Raw genomic sequence first — 17,305 nt, forward strand, 5'->3', positions numbered from 1 at the left:
CATTTTGGCCAAGAGAAGGCTTGTTTGGGGCCTCGCTTGGTCTCTGACATTAATGAAAGTTAAGAGCAATCCCTCAAGGTTTTTTTTTTTTTTTTAAATTATCCAGGGTGCCTGGAACGGGAGGGCTACCCATTCTCTGCCTCCTGTGACTGGGGACTTGGGTCTCAGCAGGTTCAAACCAAGGTTCCACCTGGGGGAACACAGGGGCTGTGGGCAGAGGCACTGGGCCAGGTCGAACTGGCTTCTGGTGTGGATGCTGCTGAGCAGGCATGTCCCTTGGTCTGGGCCTACCGTGGGGGCCTGGAGGGCACACTTGCCCATGACCCCACTGTGTGCCTGGGAGCCACGGCAGGGGCTCCCTCCTTTGCTGGCGGATTGCTAGGCAGGCAGGCTGCCAGGAAGCTCCACCCCACTCGGCACAGATCTGCAGCCGCTGCTAATATGAAGCATCATTTTGCACTTGCTTTTCTTCACCTCTCTGTTTGCCTCCCAAAGACTTATAACCCAAGCTTGTGAATTGAGCTGGCTGTGGAGAAGCAGAGCTTCCCGTCATGAGAGTGTCGCGGCCCTTTCTTTGCAGCACTGAGGCAGGCCTGCGGGAGGTGCTGAGTGCTGGGCCCATAGGGTCATTCGATGGAGGGGAGTCCGGGGGTGGGTGAGGCCTCCAGAGGCCTGAGTTCTCAGCCCCATTCGTGCAACTCTGATCAAGTCATTGGGTTTCTGAGGAAAGAAAAATGATGCCCTGATCTTGGGGTCAAGTTGAATTAGGTCCTCTACAAGGCCTTCCCAAGCCCCTAAGTTCCAAGCTTCAGCCCTACAGGTGCTTTGTGCTTTGACCAACTGAGACCCAGATGCTGTCCACATGAGGGTCTTGGGGAGAAGTGACTCTGGGTCTAGGACTCTGCCCAGGACAGCCTGAGACGCCCATCCTGGCCCCACAGGGCAGGGCTCACAGTGCCAACACATATAGCGAGCCACCCCCAGGGGCCACTCTGGAGTTTCCCTGAAAGCAGAAGGTTCCCTGGTGGTGGAAAGTTTTGGTCCCATTTGTCTCAGATTATCCCATCAGTCTCACCCAACATGGGCATATTGTCCAACCTAAAACTGCCCTTTTTCCTGTCTTTCTTTCTTGGCCCATACCCATTTCTCAAGAAGCCCAGCGGAGCCGAAGATGGGGTGTCTCCCAGGTGGAACCCAAAAGAGCTGCTCCATGCTGGAACCTTGGGAGGTGTGATCTTGGGAGCGGGGTGATGAGTCAGTCCCAGCAGTGGCTGCTGGTGAAGCAGGCCCCTTCCTCTGTACTTCCTGTCAGGCTGATGTCACCGCTCTGCGAGCCTCGTGGCCTTTTATGGACAAGAGTGAGCTGCAGCTCCTCTCACAGAGGAAGTGAGCCTTAAGCCCCCCGCAGAAGTCTGCACCTGGGATGAAATACCTGTGGTCAGGTTCCCGCTTCCTCCCTCCTGGGCCCAGCGTGCTAAGCTGGCTGGAAACACTTGTCCACAGGTAGATGGCCACATCAGCTCAGGTGCCCTCACTGCATGGGCCTGGCCTCAGGACATTTCAGGTTTAAAGTGAAATCCAGGGAGAAAATGACCTGGTTCCTGAATTTGTAACTTTTATAAAAGACTTACTTGTGGCGGTGCCAAGGAATTGCTCAGTTGGGAGCTCCGAGACAGCAGGCAGGTGAGCACAGCATGTCTGGGCGCCTGCCTCACACCATGTATGACAGGAACACCATTTCCTTCCATCGTCAGAGCAGTCCCTTCATTCCCAGCGAGGTCAAGGGGCCAGGCACTGCGTGGGGAAGAGCAGAACCCAGGGCCGTAGCACTCTCGGCTGTGGCTTCCTCCTTTGCAGAGCTCCTCCAGACACATGGACCAGTGGTTGTCAAACTGTGCTCTGAGGAACACAGTCTCCACCACCCACTGTCCTTTGCTCAGGGATTTGGGAAGATTTTGTCTGAGGAAGGACTGCCACTGCTTTTTGAAAAGTCTGAAAACTACTGCAGAGTGACTCATGACCCAGTCTGTACCCCATCCTAACCAAGAGAGGGGCTGGGGCCAGGGGTTCAGGCGCCTACCACGGCTAGACTTTCATCTGGCAGGGGCCTCGTGTCCCAGAAGAGGCTTGTCCCTGGCGGCCTCCTCCCGTGTAGAGGAAGGAAGGGCGTTTTCAAATAAGCCTTCAGTCCTTACAGGCCAAATAAGGACTTGAGCCAAAACAAGCGGGTTGGGCCGGACTCTGAATGTGCTCATCCTGTGAGATGACAGTGCGGGGAAGGGTTGATGGGGTGGGCGCCACTGGCGGTCTCCACCAGAATGCACAGGGTGGGGAGGTGGGCTGCAGAGTAAACTGAGTCAGGCCAAGAGCCCACTGGTTACTAAGAATTCTAACCACCCCACTGCCCAGAGGAGATGCCTCTGAGATCAGGAACAAATCCAGAAGAACCGCTGTGTGGAAAGATTGCAAAACAATGACAATAATACCTGCTTTGTACATTATAATACAATACCTTGTAAGGTTATTGGAGGCCACACAAGATAACAGACCAATACCCTTCCTGAGCATTGGAAAGACCTTTCCGGTTGCATGGGCACATGGTACGATTCGTGGTGCATAGGGCAGGTGGATTTGGGATACTAAGCAGTGCGGCAAGAGGTGAAGCAATGGGGAGGCCTCCCAGTCGTTTGCCTTTCAGAAAGCATTTGTCCAAATGAATGTTCCTGGCAGAACAAATCCAGATTTCTTTAAGGGATGGTTAGGCTGTGTTGACAGTGGTAAACTGGCTTCAGGAATTGGAGGGGGAAGGCTGGAGAAGTGGGAGAGCTGGGGATGCTGGGGTGGATGGAGAGGAGACACTGAGTTTGGCACTAGGGTTTCGGGATTTGAAGTGCGTGTGCCTGTGCATACGTCCGTGTGTGTGCATGGCTATGTACATACATGTATGTTCACATTCACCTGTGAATACATGTGCCTTGGGTGCCTGTGTTTGCACTTGTGCTTGTGGATATGCGTCTGTGAATGCGTGTGCAGCTGTGTGCCTTGTGTGCGCCCATGTGTGGATCTATGTATATGGCTTTGCACACGTGTGCACGCATGTATTTCTGTGCACACATACCTCTGTACACCTGCCTCCATATGTGACTGTGTAGGCACAGATGGTTGTGTGTCTGTGTGTGCGTCCGTGTCCTTGTGCGTGCATGTGCCTGTGTGTGCATGCCCTCGAGTGTGCTTGGGGGCTCTGCTTCCTGTTGTTCAGCAGCGGAGCCTCTGACTCCTCCTCACACAATTAGAGGAATTCCAGCCATCCTAGGGACAGCCCTGGGAAAACGGTTCCTCTGGAAGGGTTGGGGAATGTTTCCTTTTATGGTAGCATTGGGCCGTTGCTGCTCACAACTTGCCAGCACTCGCAGGTACATTCTTGCCTGCTAGCAGAGCCGGTGACTAAACATGCCCACAGCTGGGGCAGACCACAGGGAGATGCAGTGGGGGAGGGCAAGGGGCTGGGACGACAAAAATGTTTGTTCCAAACCCTTATTGGTTGCCACACTGTTGTTCGGGGCCAGCAATGAAATTGCTCTGTCTTCCCCAGGCTGTCGTTCCTGCCGCCTCCCTCCCTTCTGTCTTCCCGTCTGTCTTGTCAAGGATGCAGGTCTCTAATCTCTGTCCTTGCTGTGCAGGCTTGAAGGACTCTGTGTTTTTTGAGACAGGCGAGGGGGAGTAAGGCCCCCCTCGAGCTTGCCTCCTGAGCAGTTTCCACATCAGAGAGCAGAGTGTGGGGTGTGTTTGTGAATGGGAGTGACCCAGCCCCTCTGCGCCCCCACCCTGTTGATGCTTAGGGGGCTGGGAGGAAGCTGCCGCCCAGGGGTAGCTGCCTTTGGTGTTGGGTGTGAGGTTTGTTTTTTCTTCTTTCTGTCTGGGCTTCCTTTGCCCTCCTGAATGACCAGTGGGCAGAAGAAGAGATTGGAGGCAGTGCCCAGCCCCACCAGCTGCTGAGGTCGGACACGCTAGAAAGCTCACCTCGGAAGAGGCAGGCAGCCTAGCGGGTCGGTGTCGGCTGGTGTTGAACGGTTAAATGTGTCTCCTGAGGCCATGCGTGTGGAAAGCCGTGAGTCATTCTCCCAGTGCCTGGTCATGCAGGGCCCTGACCAGGCGGTGCGAGCCACTCAGTGTGTCCTTCACACGTCACTGAATCCGTGTTTCCACTCAGTGCCGACACTGTACCAACAGCCACGGATGCTCCCGCTGCCCTGACAACACCACTGCCACCCATCGTGGCGACGTTGCCGTGGGGAAGTCAGTATAGACAGCAACCATTTGTGGAGCTTACTCTCTTTACAGGGACTGCGGCAGGTCCTTTTTATGTGTTATTTCTATTTTTCCAGCTAATCCTGCAAGGGAGTTAGTAGCAGATCTACTTTGTGGATGTAGAAACTGAGACTCAGAATTAAATACCTTACTGCAGCTCAAATATTTGTAAGTAGCCTGATGCTGGATTCAGGCCAATTTGACTTCAAGGACGGTGAGGCCATTAGATGGGGTGGGATAAAACGGAAATAAATGAGTTTGTATCTTCAGCTGTTGCTTAAGATTGAATACGCAGTACTGAACAGCCAGGATGCCGTAGTGCTTCTGGCAAACTTAGCTTTCAGAGTGTGGGCATTACTGCCCCTCCTGTGCCGGGGGAGGGTGGGTATTTATAACCTTCCTGCTGAGCAGTTCATAGAGCTGTTGATAGTTGCTGAAAGTTCCTGACACCCGGCTAGAGAACAGGTTGTCACAGAAACCCATCAGAAGCTGTCATTCTTTACAAGCTACCTCTAAAGTGACATCATTGCACGCCTTCCACTTGCCAGACGCCATGCTGGTACGTTCACATGTCTTGTGGACACAAGTACTGTTATCCCACGCTGCGGAGGAGGGAGCTGGGGCTCCGAGAAGCCTGCGCACCTGTCCCGGGTCTCAGGCTGTGAGGCGGCATCTTATCCCAGGGCTGTCCCGTTGCAAAGCCAGGCCTCATCACCCCTCCTCCTCCAGCCTCTTCAGCGGTGCTCCTTCCTTCCATGGGGGTGGTATTTAGAGCACCTGCAGTGGGCTTATTTCTAACAATCTCAGCCCCCAATTATAAACACACAGGGCAGGTCCCACTCAGCTCCCAGGAAAGTGGACTCCTGGAGAGCTTTCCACACACTCGTTCCTCTAAGGTGGGAGACGCAGAACTATTTCTGGTTTTCTGGTGGGGGCTGGACAGCGTGGGTGGGCAGTCTGAGCTCCTGGGTGGCAGGAGCAGCTGCCCAATGGCACTCTCCCCCGCAAATGCTCCTCCCAGCCAGGTGTGAGGGCGGGCTGTGAGATCCCCGCAAAGACAGCATCTGCGGCACTGTACTCCGTCTGGGAAACGGGCAGCTCTTCGGGAGCAAGCGGGGGAGGCTTTTGTATCTGGTGGGAGTTAATCTGATGTCTCCTTTGTTTCAGACCGAGAAGATCAATCCATCCTGTGCACGTAAGTATTTCTCCGTCTGGGTAGTGGTTCGTTTCACCCCAATCTGTTCTCATTCTTGAGGACTCCTACCGAAACCACAGCTGGGGGTGGTGGAGTCCCCGATTCCCAAGTCAAGGCCCCCTCCTCCGCTTCTCCATGGGACAGGACTTCAGTTTGTATGTTTGCTACTCAGCGATCCCACCGCATGGATGAGTTCAGTCTGAATCATCCTTCCTCCAGGAGCCAGTGGGAAGGAAGGTGGCGCTTATGGCAGAAAGGAAAAGCAAGATTTCCCCCCAATCCGGCTGGGAACCAGCTCCTCCGTAACTTCTGGGCGGAAGGCATTCCTTCTTGCTCTGGATGGTGGCTTTTCTTTACCTGGATTGAAGTGGACACTGGGGCCTCTCACCTTTTAACTTAACAAGGAGATCCATAAACCTCATTGCCGAGAGAGTTAATGGCACAGAACGTTCCTTCAAGTGACGTTTCAAAGGAACATGTACAAGTGCCTTTGACCCCTAAGTCCACAGCTGCCTAAAACTGATTTTTAAAACACTTGGATGTGAAGGCTGCCAAGTGACCAGGGCAGGCAGTGGATTTCAGTTTACTTCTATCCAGCCCCTGGAGAGCCATGGGAAGTGGACTGCATGAGGATTCCAGAGCGTTTATGTGGCAATTCCTTTTTCTGCCACACGTTGGGTCCTTCATGGGCACCTGACAGAATGTGAGGCAGTGGAGTGTGCAGTGGGAAGGGACAGAGGTCAAGGACTTGGCCATGCCTAAGCTTGAGACTTCCTTGCCTCTCTTGGTAGGGGTGAATCTGGAGCTGGCAAGACAGAGAACACCAAGAAGGTCATCCAGTATCTGGCGTACGTGGCGTCCTCGCACAAGAGCAAGAAGGACCAGGTGAGCGCTGTGGTCCTCGTCCCCGCGGCCACTTGCTGGGCCTTGGTGGGATGATGGAGGAAGAGCACTTAGTGGTCGTGGCTTCAGCTTTACATGAGGATGCTTTGGGGAATGAAGCAGAGGCTGGGCCCATTTCCATTGAGGCGACGGCGTGGCCTGTCCTGGGAGTGGTCCAGCGATAGCAAGCCCATTCTGTCCTTGGCCTCCTAGCCTTCTGAGTTGCTGTGGAAACTGGTGAGGTCCTGGAGTTTGCGTAGCAGCCCTCTTGGCGTTTGCAGCTCATTGCTGTGTGTCCCCCCGCTTCTGAGGCTGGAAGGCAGATTCCAAGACTTGGTCCTCAAGTTGATGGAGGCTGTGTTTGAATCCATTTCTTTCCCCTGATGTTGAAATGCCTCTGGGTGGGCCGGGCGCGGTGGCTCACACCTGTAATCCCAGCAGTTTGGGAGGCCGAGGTGGGCGGATCACAAGGTCAGGAAATCGAGACCATCCTGGCCAACATGTTGAAACCCCGTCTCTACTAAAAATACAAAAAATTAGCCGGGCGTGGTGGCGGGCGCCTGTAGTCCCAGCTACTCGGGAGGCTGAGGCCGGAGAATGGCGTGAACCCGGGAGGCGGAGCTTGCAGCGAGCCCAGATCACGCCACTGTACTCCAGCCTGGGTGACAGTGAGACCCCGTCTCAAAAAAAAAAAAAGAAATGCCTCTGGGCAGACAGCCACCCAACCCCACCACCCCAGCGAAGAGAGAAAGGGCAATTGGAAAGTCATCTCACCTCCATTTTTTTCCTCTCCCTTTTGATGGATTATGGTTGAACCAGCAGCGTCCTCGCTAGGTGAGCTGCACGTTTTACTGCACGTTCTGCACTGGGAATGCGTGTTCTGCCCATCGTGTGCCCTTGAATTCTGTATTTTGTTCTAAGCAGCTTTTCACCCCACACTTGTCACTTTCTGCAGCTAGAGCTCTTCTTTTAGGCTCAGCTCACTGACTGTCTTGGGAGGAGGGGCTGGGTGTGGCACACAGTGACCTCCTGTGCACTCTGAAGTGACAGTCCCTGCAGAATGGAGATGGGCCTCACACCTAGTTCTCAGAAACTCCAGTCACGCCCAGATTTCCCCACAGCGCACTATAGCTGTCATGTCCCATGCAGAACTTGACCCCGGCACGGTGGGCGGGGACTCCGCTCTCACGGAGCCCTCCATGCTCTGTGGTCCAGACCAGATGCAGATGGCCGGCGGCCCTCGCCTGCCACCGCCGTGCCAGTCAGAAGCAGTGCTGGGGAGTTCTCATGTTGGAGTTTTTCAGAGGTTGGGGTGATCAGACAAGCATGGCTGTGGGACGCTGTCTCTCAAGCACACTCTTAAACTCCCCTGTGAAACCTAAGTGCCAGTGGTGTTCCTTGAAGCCGTCAGGGGGAGCTTGGTCTTGGTCGCTCCCAGCGGCGGCTCCACCTTACTGGCGTGCCGTGTGCGGCGTTCGTAAGTAAGGAGGGGTGTGAGTCTGCATGCAGGTCTGGGGTGTGGCCTGCAGAATGGCCTAATGAGTACAGTCTTCTGGAACCCAACCAAAAGTAACTTTTCATGTGCCAAGCTTCTCAAGACATTTGGAATCTTTTTCCATGGGGTGTCAGGAGTTATATTTAGAAACTAATAAAGTTTCTTTTCTTCTCTCTCCCTCTCCCCCTGTCTCCGTATCTCCCTCTCTCCCTGTCTCCCTCCCCTACCCCCCATTTTGCATTCTTTTTAGGAGGCCTATTTTAAAAACAAAGCTGTGAGGTTAGGAGTTCTCTAGCCGTGGTTTTCCATCTCCGAATTTGCAGTAAAATCCTTTTCCCAAGTATTTATTGACTGCCTAGTACATGACTGGTTCTTGGGAGGGTGACACTGGAGTCCCTGTCCTGGAAGACAGGAGACAGGACACAGAGAGCAGTGAAATAGCTCATATGCCTTACATCGGGGGTTCCTGTTGTAGAGGGGAAGGCAGCACTCAGCAAAGACAGCAGGCTGGGGTTGGGGGTGACAGTGGGAGCCATGCTGTCAAAATGCAGACTTTGCTAGGCACCCTGTCCCTGCCCTGAGCCCACTAGAGTGAGGGAGTAGGTTGCCCCAGGGTTCCAGTCACAGCTCAGGCTGTTAGTGTGAAAGGCCATTGGCCGGTTTGGTTGATTTCCTTGCCTGAAGCTGTGCTGTGATTTTCCACAGGCAGCCGGAGCATGGAACACCCTTGAACTTGGTTTGGGAGCCAGCAGTCTCTCGCTTGCAGTGGCCAAGTTGACCCTCCCAATACCAGCAGAGGGGTTGTTCCAGACCTCACCTTGCTGTGGGGAGGCCAGGTTTGGCCTGGGCTGCGGGTTGGCAAAGCAGAGCTTGGTCCAAGGAGCTTTCCGGGCAGATGCCCGGAGCCTAAATGGTGACCTTTGCCTCTCCCTGGTCTGTTATTTGTGTTCTTGTTGGGGCTCACTGGCAGAAACACCACCCAGTGAAGCCCTTCAGAAACCAATGGGTAACCCCTAACCTTAGACAGTACCACGTCACTTCATGTTATGCAGATTTCATTGAAAAATTAAAATCTCTTCTGTGCCCAATTAGATGTCAGTAGAGGAAAAGCCATAGGTTAGTCATCACTGTTGTCAGCAGGGAACACGGCTCTGGAATCTGAAGTGGCTGCTCCCGACTTGGCCCCGCGGCCCCACTTTCCACGGCAACAGCGTGTGGTCCCAAACAGAGGCCTCAGTTTGCCTCCAAGCCAGGGCAAGCACAGGCCCTGGAGGGGGCCGCGCTCCCTTCTGTCTGCGGGAACGGGAGCGGTTCAGCCAGCCTGGCAGCCTGGCCTGTGCTGTGAGAGGAACGGCGTAGTGGGTGTGGGAGCCATTCTCATCCAAATCTGGCTCCGTGGGCTGCCTCAGCCGACTTCCTAGGCCCGCCCGAGGCCTGTGGGTGGAAACCCGGTGTCCAGTTACCACTGGTGCCCAGCGCACATGTAGAGCCTGCTCTGTGGGCTTGACCCCTGCCCTCTGACCTGGCCCCGCTGACCCTCCTTCAGGGGCGGGCACTAGGGCAATGCCCTCACTTGTCTGGATGGTTCACAAGCAGAAGGCTTCCTAGCCCTGGGTTGGGGGATCCTGGCCTAGGAGGACTGCCAGAGGAGGAGGCTCTGCTCTGTCCCTTGTGGTCTCAGGTGGGCTTCCAGTCTGGCTTGGCTAGACTCCAGAGTGTCCCCAGTGCTCTGCAGATGAGTCTCGTCTATGGCAGGTGTGCTTGTAAGGCCAGGGTCCGTGGCTGTCCTGGGAGCTCCTATTCCTCCCAGTTTTCCTTGTCATCACTCACAGGCGGCTGCTGTTCCCGGAAAACCCTGGCTTGACTCCAGTCTTTAATAAATACAAAGCCTGGCCTGGCCCTTGTGTGATGTTCTTTCCCCCAGAGGGCACTCAGGCATTAAGGGGAACCAGCTCCCTAGTTTCCTCAGTCAGCATTAGTTATTCCCTGGTTGCATGGGCCTGCTGCACAGGTGTGAAGATAGGGCAGTGGCCGACGGGTTAGGTAGGGGACTGGAGTTCTGCCAGCCCGCTCTGCTAATTGACAGCTGGATGACCTTGAGCACGTCATTCCTCTCCCTTGGCCTCAGCTTCCTCTTCTGTGAAATGGGGCCGCTCTGTCCTGCCCCCTGAGTATGGTGAGGGTGTAGGGATAAGAAGGCACAAGGGTGCATTTTGTCTACCACAAAGCACCCCTGGAGTGCACAGCAGGATTTAGTGACATTCTCAGTAAATAGCTTGCAGCCCAAAGTGGGCCTCATGGATCCCGTGCTCATTGCCTGCCGTGGTGGGTTTTGGGTGCAGCAGTGGAGGGGCTGATACAGAAAGTGAAGCATTTATCAGGACACAGATTAGATGAGCGTGTATATTTTCCAGATCCAATCCCCTCATTTGCTTTTCCTATGAAAAGGAATAAAAATGTCAAGATTAGAGGCAAGGAGGTAGAGGGAAGCTGGTGTATACAGGGTGGAGACACTGTCCCAGGGTGTCTGTGCCGCCAGCTCGCTAGTTTGAGTGCTGCTTTCACATAGGTCCTCCAGGGCCAGATTCCTAGAGCTGAGGGAGCTTCCTGCCTGCCGTTTCCAGGGCCACGGAAGTAAGTTCAAACTGACCAAGGTTTCCAAAGCCTGGCCGGAAGGCCACACTTGGGTGATACCGGGACCTGGCTTTGGCTGGAGTGGCACACTGGCGCCCACCCGGAAACCTCTGTTTCTGGCATGTTGGACATGCTGACACGGCTCTGCCATCGTCCCCCTTCCAGGCAGGGCAGGCTCGGTAGCCCAGGTCGCTGCCCGGCCTTCACTGTGCCGCTGGGTTCCTTGCAGGGTGAGCTGGAGCGGCAGCTGCTGCAGGCCAACCCCATTCTGGAGGCCTTCGGGAACGCCAAGACCGTGAAGAATGACAACTCTTCCCGCTTCGTGAGTAGTGCGGTGGCGACCGGCTCTGGGGACAGAGGGCCCTGCCCGGAGCTTTGGCTCATGCTGCCTTCTCCTGGGTGCGCTCCCCTCAAAACCGAGGACGGTTCAGACTCAGTGCTATCTGGCCTGTTGTGTGGACTAGGACAGACCGAATGCCAGCTGGTGTGGACCTGCCCTGCCCCTCTTAAGGAAGAAGGCCACGAGTAGCTTCTTCAGCCTCCCCCATGAGAGGTGGAAAGGCCAGTGAGGGCACTGCCTACTCTGCCCCAGAGTGCTCTTCTGTCACCAGTAGCCAGTTAGTTCCCGGGTCAGGCAGAGAGGAACACTTCCAGATAACTGGTCTCTTTCCCCCTCTGCGAGGAACCTGGGTGTGGGATCGGCTTGTCTTAGGCTCGTGGCCTCAGGCAGTGTGGCACCTGAGTCCTGAGGGCCCGTGCGGTGCGGGCATAGGGAGCCCCTGGCCTGGCACATGGGTCCTGTCTCTGGATTTTCTCCCTCCAAGCTGTGCCCACCGGAGGGGGCGCGGGGGCCTCTGGTCTCCCCCTTGCTCTCTAGCTCCCCATGTCAGGGGCACCCCTGATCTCTTGCTATCTTTTTTTACTTAGGGTAAATTCATTCGCATCAACTTTGATGTCAACGGCTACATTGTTGGAGCCAACATTGAGACTTGTATCCTTGTGGTTCATGGGGATAAGAGTTCTGGATCCGGAGGGGAGGCATGACCTCTATAGAGAAGAAGCTGCCTCCTGATTCCAGCACTTTCCCCCTGTGGGCCTGTTATGACACCTTGTCTGTGGAGCTGGGGGGACATTCAGGATTGGCTCAGTGCAAACTCAACACAGAGCTTAGGGCTTGCTTTCTTTACGGGCAGGATAACCACCTGCTTGAATGGGATGGAGCTGTTGAAAGCCGTCTAGTGTGGCTCCCAGAGGTGGGCGTTTGGGGGATGCTACTTTACCTCTCCCGCGTGCCAGCGTTTAGCCTTTGCATGTGGGAATGTTCTCGTTCCCATTACCTGTAAGAATGAGACAAGGCTCCCGAGGGTGTGAGCTCCTCTTGGACACAGCATGACCCTTGAAGGTGAGAACCCAGGTAGTTTGCTTTTGCTGTGTTTTGCCGTTTTGTGCCATTCTTCCTTCCTTGTGAAGTTCAGTTCCTTTGGACGAGAATAAGAGGACAATGGAAGGCTGGCCAGGCACAGTGGCTCACGCCTGTAATCCCAACACTTTGGGAGGCTAAGGCAGGTGGATCACCTGAGGGTCGGGAGTTCAAGACCAGCCTGGCCAACATGGCAAAACCCTGTCTCTACTAAAAATACCAAAATTAGCCAGGTGTGGTGGCACGCGCCTGTAATCCCAGCAACTTGGGAGGCTGAGGCAGGAGGATCAACTCCTCCTGAATCCAGGAGGCGGAGTGATTGTGCTACTCTGCCGAGATTTTGCTACTGCACTCCAGCCTGGGCAGCAGAGTGAGACTCTGTCTCAAAAAAAAAAAAAAAAAAAAGAGGACAGTGGAGGACTTGCCTTCCCCCCAGCTTGTGTTGCTTCCTTAATGTTTGCAAAGATCTTTTGGAGAAATCTCGTGCTATCCGCCAAGCCAAGGAAGAACGGACCTTCCACATCTTCTATTATCTCCTGTCTGGGGCTGGAGAGCACCTGAAGAGTGAGTAGTCGGCCTGCAGCCTGACACCGGGGCTGCCAGGCTCTGGGCCTCTTGCCAGAATTGGGTCATAGACATCATTTGGGAAATGAAAACTTTTGGCCTTGGGTTTAGCAGGGAGAAGTGAGAGCGACTTCTTTCTCTGCGCCATCCTAAGGACTTGGTCTTCTGTTTCTGACCATGCCAGAGAAAAGCTAGGGTGGGTTGCACATGTAGCTGCAAATCACAGGGCCCTGGCGCTCTTCTGGGCCGGGAGATGTGAGTGTCAGAGTCTCAGACACTGAGGAAAGCTGAACGTCGCTGGCTACTCTGCGGTTTTCAGGGCGCGTCAGGGCTCAGGGTCTGTCCCAGTCCCTCCAACCTTCGAGGTCACAGCGCTGATGGAGCCTCCGCTTTCAGCACCTCGCTGAGGTGCCCTTGCCCTCCACCCCTTACAGCCGATCTCCTGTTGGAACCGTACAACAAATACCGCTTCCTGTCCAATGGGCACGTCACCATCCCCGGGCAGCAGGACAAGGACATGTTCCAGGAGACCATGGAGGCCATGAGGATTATGGGCATCCCAGAAGAGGAGCAAATGGGTACAGGGCTGGCCTTCCTGTGGGGGAGGGTGGAGTGGGGGAAGGCTGGTACCCATGCTCTCAGGGGCATCAGGGCAGCCGATGGGCCTGGGGAGCCTGCTAGAGGCCAGGGGGAGGGGAAGGCCTGCAGTGTGTGGGAAAATGGTTTCTCAGATTTGAGGTTCAGGGTTATTTGTTCCTGGTGGTACCCCAGGCATTTACACAGAAAGGGTGCAAAGGACATGTCCTTAACTGCCCAGGGACCGGGTCCACTGCACAGCCCTTGCCATTTGCTGAAAGTAGAATATTCATGTCCTGTCTCGGGGAGTGTGGGAGAAGCTGGGGATGGGTGGGTGCTGTGTGCCGGGGAAGCCCGGCATGAATGGCAGTGTGGACAGGCCATGCTGGCCGGGAGCGGGTGAGCCCTCTAGGGTGGCTGGGCCCACTACACACTGTTAGACCCAGACCTGGCGCCCCTGTGGCCCCAGGGAGTTGGGGGGTGTCCCTGCTTGGCTTGTCTCGCTTGAGGATCCCTGGGCGAGTGACCCCCACCCCCGGGAATCACCATGACCCATGTGTGCTTCTGAGCCGCCTCTGATTGCACCCAAAGGCCTGCTGCGGGTCATCTCAGGGGTTCTTCAGCTCGGCAACATCGTCTTCAAGAAGGAGCGGAACACTGACCAGGCGTCCATGCCCGACAACACAGGTAACACCCGGGGCCTCTCGCCGGAAATAACGGGGCAGGTGCTTGGCCGTGGATTTGCCCAGGAGGGAAGGTCTTGCGGAAATTCCAGACACCGTTCTTTCTAATGTTAGGTGTGTTTGTGGCCGTATATCTGTCGGTATTTTCTATACAGATGTAAAACACACGTCAACACGACCCTGCTTTTTTTCTCACCAAGTAAGCGTTTCAGAATAACTTCAACTTGTGATCACGTGGACCAGGGCTTCCCTCATTCATTCCTGAGACCACACCGTTTGTCAGGACACTAATGATTTCTGCTGTAGCTCCACCTTAATGGGAGCCTTGCCTGTGACTATGTCGGGATCTTGAAATTATGTGCTTGCCGCACCCGACTCATCCCCTTTGTTAGGGTTGCAGCAAATGACCCCATACAAGTTATTCAGTCTTAACGTGCCTTCCTTAGGGTCTCTCTAAAGATGTAACGCATGGGTGTGTGGATTGGAAAAGACACTCCTGGCCCGGCGCGGTGGCTCACGCCGGTAATTCCAGCACTTTGGGGAGGCTAAGGCAGGCAGATCACAAGGTCAGGAGTTAGAGACCAGCCTGGCCAACATGGTGAAACCCCATCTCTATTAAAAATACAAAAATTAGCCGGGCATGGTGGCGTGCGCCTGTAATCCCAGCTACTCGGGAGGCGGAGGCAGGAGAATTGCTTGAAGCCGGGAGGTGGGGGTTGCAGTGAGCCGACATCGAGCCCCTGCACTCCAGCCTGAGCAATAAGAGCAAGACTCCGTCTCAAAAAACAAACAAAAAAAGACACTCCTGTGGGATCCTGTGCTGTTCCGTGCCCCAACACCAGGCCGGCCTGCTCCTCTCAGTCGCGTTGGTGGGTAGGGACCTGCTTTTACACACCAAGGTGTGCGGCTGAGAGTGGACAGAGGAACCACTGTCACCACTGGGGCCTCCAGTCAGGATGCCTTCCTCCCCGCCCCGTGGGGGAAGTACAGCTGCCCTGCCCACTGACCTGCATGCGGCTGCCGAGTCGGGGGGGTGTTGGGTGTCGGTGGCCCTGCTAAAGAAGGGCCCAGATGCGGTTGTCCTGGTAACAATTGCTCATTCACCCCATGGCTTTCTTCCTCTCTGCTCCCAGGTCAAGCAGAGGGACTTGTTCTCTTGGGTCTAATTAGGACTTTTTGTCCCTCCCTTATTCTCTGAAAAATTGTAGCTGCCCAAAAGGTGTCCCATCTCTTGGGTATCAATGTGACCGATTTCACCAGAGGAATCCTCACCCCGCGCATCAAGGTGGGACGGGATTACGTCCAGAAGGCGCAGACTAAAGAGCAGGTATGTCCTCTGGGGCCAGGGCAGCCGCTGCCTCCTGGGTGAATGTCCCTGCAGCAGCACAGTTGAGGCTGTTCCGGGCCGTCCTGGCACTTTCTCATGACTCCCTGATGCAGTCGTCACAGCAACCCTGAGAGAGGTGGCATCACTCCATCTAGAGCACTGGAGAAGCTTCATGGCGCGCCCAGGCTTCACGCCTAGGAAGTGCCATCCTGAGGCTGCACTGTGCCTCTTTACATTAAGACGGTATTTTGACTGATTGGTCATCAAGGATATAGGCATGTCCTCTCTGGTGTAAAGCAGGAACTTGATGCCACTGTAGCTCAACTCCTTCTGGTGCCAGGGTGGCGGCTCCCGCCGTCCTCAAGCCTGTGCCAAGCGGCTGTTTCTCTACCACCTGCTGCCTTGGGCTTGCCACATGTGCTGAGAGATGAGCAGCAGTGCTTGCTCCTTCCTGCCAGACTGATGTGCCTGCCTGCCCCCAGAGTGGACGTCCCTCCCCGTGCGGACCGTTTTCTGCCTCTCTCAGGGGTTTCTAGTTTATTTTATGGTGCTGGCCAGGGTTGTTTTTAGGGTGCCAAACCCATCTCTCAAAGATACTTGGAAGCTCATTTTGTTAGTCCTTCTCCCATTCGCCGTACACTGACAGCTCACGGCTGTTTCTGTGCAGAAGCATTGCATGAAAGACAAGACCGTTTTCAAAAGACATTGTGTATTACTATTGCCACCTGTTCGTTTCCCTGACAATTAAGGAGAAACCTCCATTTTCTATTACAAAAATACTACATGACTCTTAATACAGAAAAATCGAGAGAAGGAAAACAATTCCCCATGACGAATATCGTTGGGCAGCTATTTCCTACAAGACTTAAAAAAAAAGAGTTAAACTTAGTTCTTGTTCTGGCTTTTAATTACAGAGCTTTTCAAACATGTGCAAAACAGAGAAGGGGGAGAGTGTAAAGAGCCTCACGTGCCCATCACGTAGGTGGCTTCAGCAGTTACTAACTCACGGCGAGTCTCGGCTCATCTTTTGTCTTATCTCCCTCTGCCCCCTCTGCCCACTGCTTTATGTTGATGAGATCAGGCGCATTTAGGGTGGTATGACTGTAGACCGCTGCCTTATTTTGAAGCATCCCTTCTTCTATAAATCCTTTAGTGTGTCCCCATTTTATTTGGAAAGATCTAAGTTTATTGTCCCCATATGGTTAGATATTAGGTTGTTTCTACTTTTCAACATTTTAAATAACACCACAGTGAACGTATTTGTACATGAAAGACTTCCCCCCCCCCCCCACATACTTAGAGCTGTTCCTCTAGGGGGAGGACTCTAAAATTACTGGGGCAAAGGGTATGAGGGTTTTCAGATTCTTTGTATCTGACGCCACGCTCCCCCGGTGTGCCCCGCAGGCTGACTTTGCCATCGAAGCCTTGGCCAAGGCGACCTACGAGCGGATGTTCCGCTGGCTGGTGCTGCGCATCAACAAGGCTTTGGACAAGACCAAGAGGCAGGGCGCCTCCTTCATCGGGATCCTGGACATCGCCGGCTTCGAGATCTTTGATGTGAGCCTCGCCCTTCATTACCCACCCCGCTGCCTTCTTGGCCTCTTGGTTGCCTTCTCCTTGGCTAAGAACCCTGCTTCTCATGGGCCCGCACCGATCGGAGTTGGCCATCTCATTTGCATGGAGACTTTGGTTGGGTGTGGTTTTTTTTTTTTTTTCTTTTTTAAAAGACAGGTCTTGGCTGGGCATGGTTGCTCATAATCCCAACACTTAGGGAGACTGAGGCCGGCAGATCACCTGAGGTCGGGAGTTTGAGACCAGCCTGACCAACATGGAGAAACCTTGTGTCTACTAAAAATACGTTAGCCGGGCATAGTGGTGCATGCCTGTAATGCCAGCTACTCAGGAGGCTGAGGCAGGAGAATTGCTTGAACCCGGGAGGCGGAGGTTGCAGTGAGCTGAGATCGCACCGTTGCACTGCAGCCTGGGCAATAAGAGTAAAACTCTCTATCTCAAAAAAAAAAAAAAAGACAGGGTCTCGTTTTGTCACTCAGGCTGGAGTACAGAGGTACAGTCATAGCTCACTGCAGCCTTTATCTCCTGGGCTTAACCGATCCTCCCACCTCAGCCCCCTAGTAGCTGGAACTATAGGCACACACCACCACTCCCAGCTAATTTTAAAATTTTTTGTAGAGAGAGGGCCTCACGGTGTGGCCCAGGCTCA

General features: G+C 54.4%; 1 protein-coding gene across 1 annotated transcript in view; it reads left to right on the forward strand.

The window, feature by feature from the left end:
- Positions 1 to 17,305, forward strand: part of MYH9 (myosin heavy chain 9) — a 106,682-nt gene that overhangs the window by 56,808 nt on the left and 32,569 nt on the right. The window contains exons 4-12 of the mRNA XM_065522178.1: positions 5,476 to 5,503; positions 6,295 to 6,388; positions 10,744 to 10,836; positions 11,442 to 11,505; positions 12,400 to 12,498; positions 12,933 to 13,076; positions 13,666 to 13,761; positions 14,966 to 15,084; positions 16,489 to 16,641. Of these exons, the coding sequence (XP_065378250.1) occupies positions 5,476 to 5,503; positions 6,295 to 6,388; positions 10,744 to 10,836; positions 11,442 to 11,505; positions 12,400 to 12,498; positions 12,933 to 13,076; positions 13,666 to 13,761; positions 14,966 to 15,084; positions 16,489 to 16,641 (890 nt within the window). The remainder of the gene's footprint in view (positions 1 to 5,475; positions 5,504 to 6,294; positions 6,389 to 10,743; positions 10,837 to 11,441; positions 11,506 to 12,399; positions 12,499 to 12,932; positions 13,077 to 13,665; positions 13,762 to 14,965; positions 15,085 to 16,488; positions 16,642 to 17,305) is intronic.

Source organism: Macaca fascicularis, chromosome 10, assembly GCF_037993035.2.
Source record: "Macaca fascicularis isolate 582-1 chromosome 10, T2T-MFA8v1.1".
Lineage (NCBI taxonomy): Eukaryota > Metazoa > Chordata > Mammalia > Primates > Cercopithecidae > Macaca > Macaca fascicularis.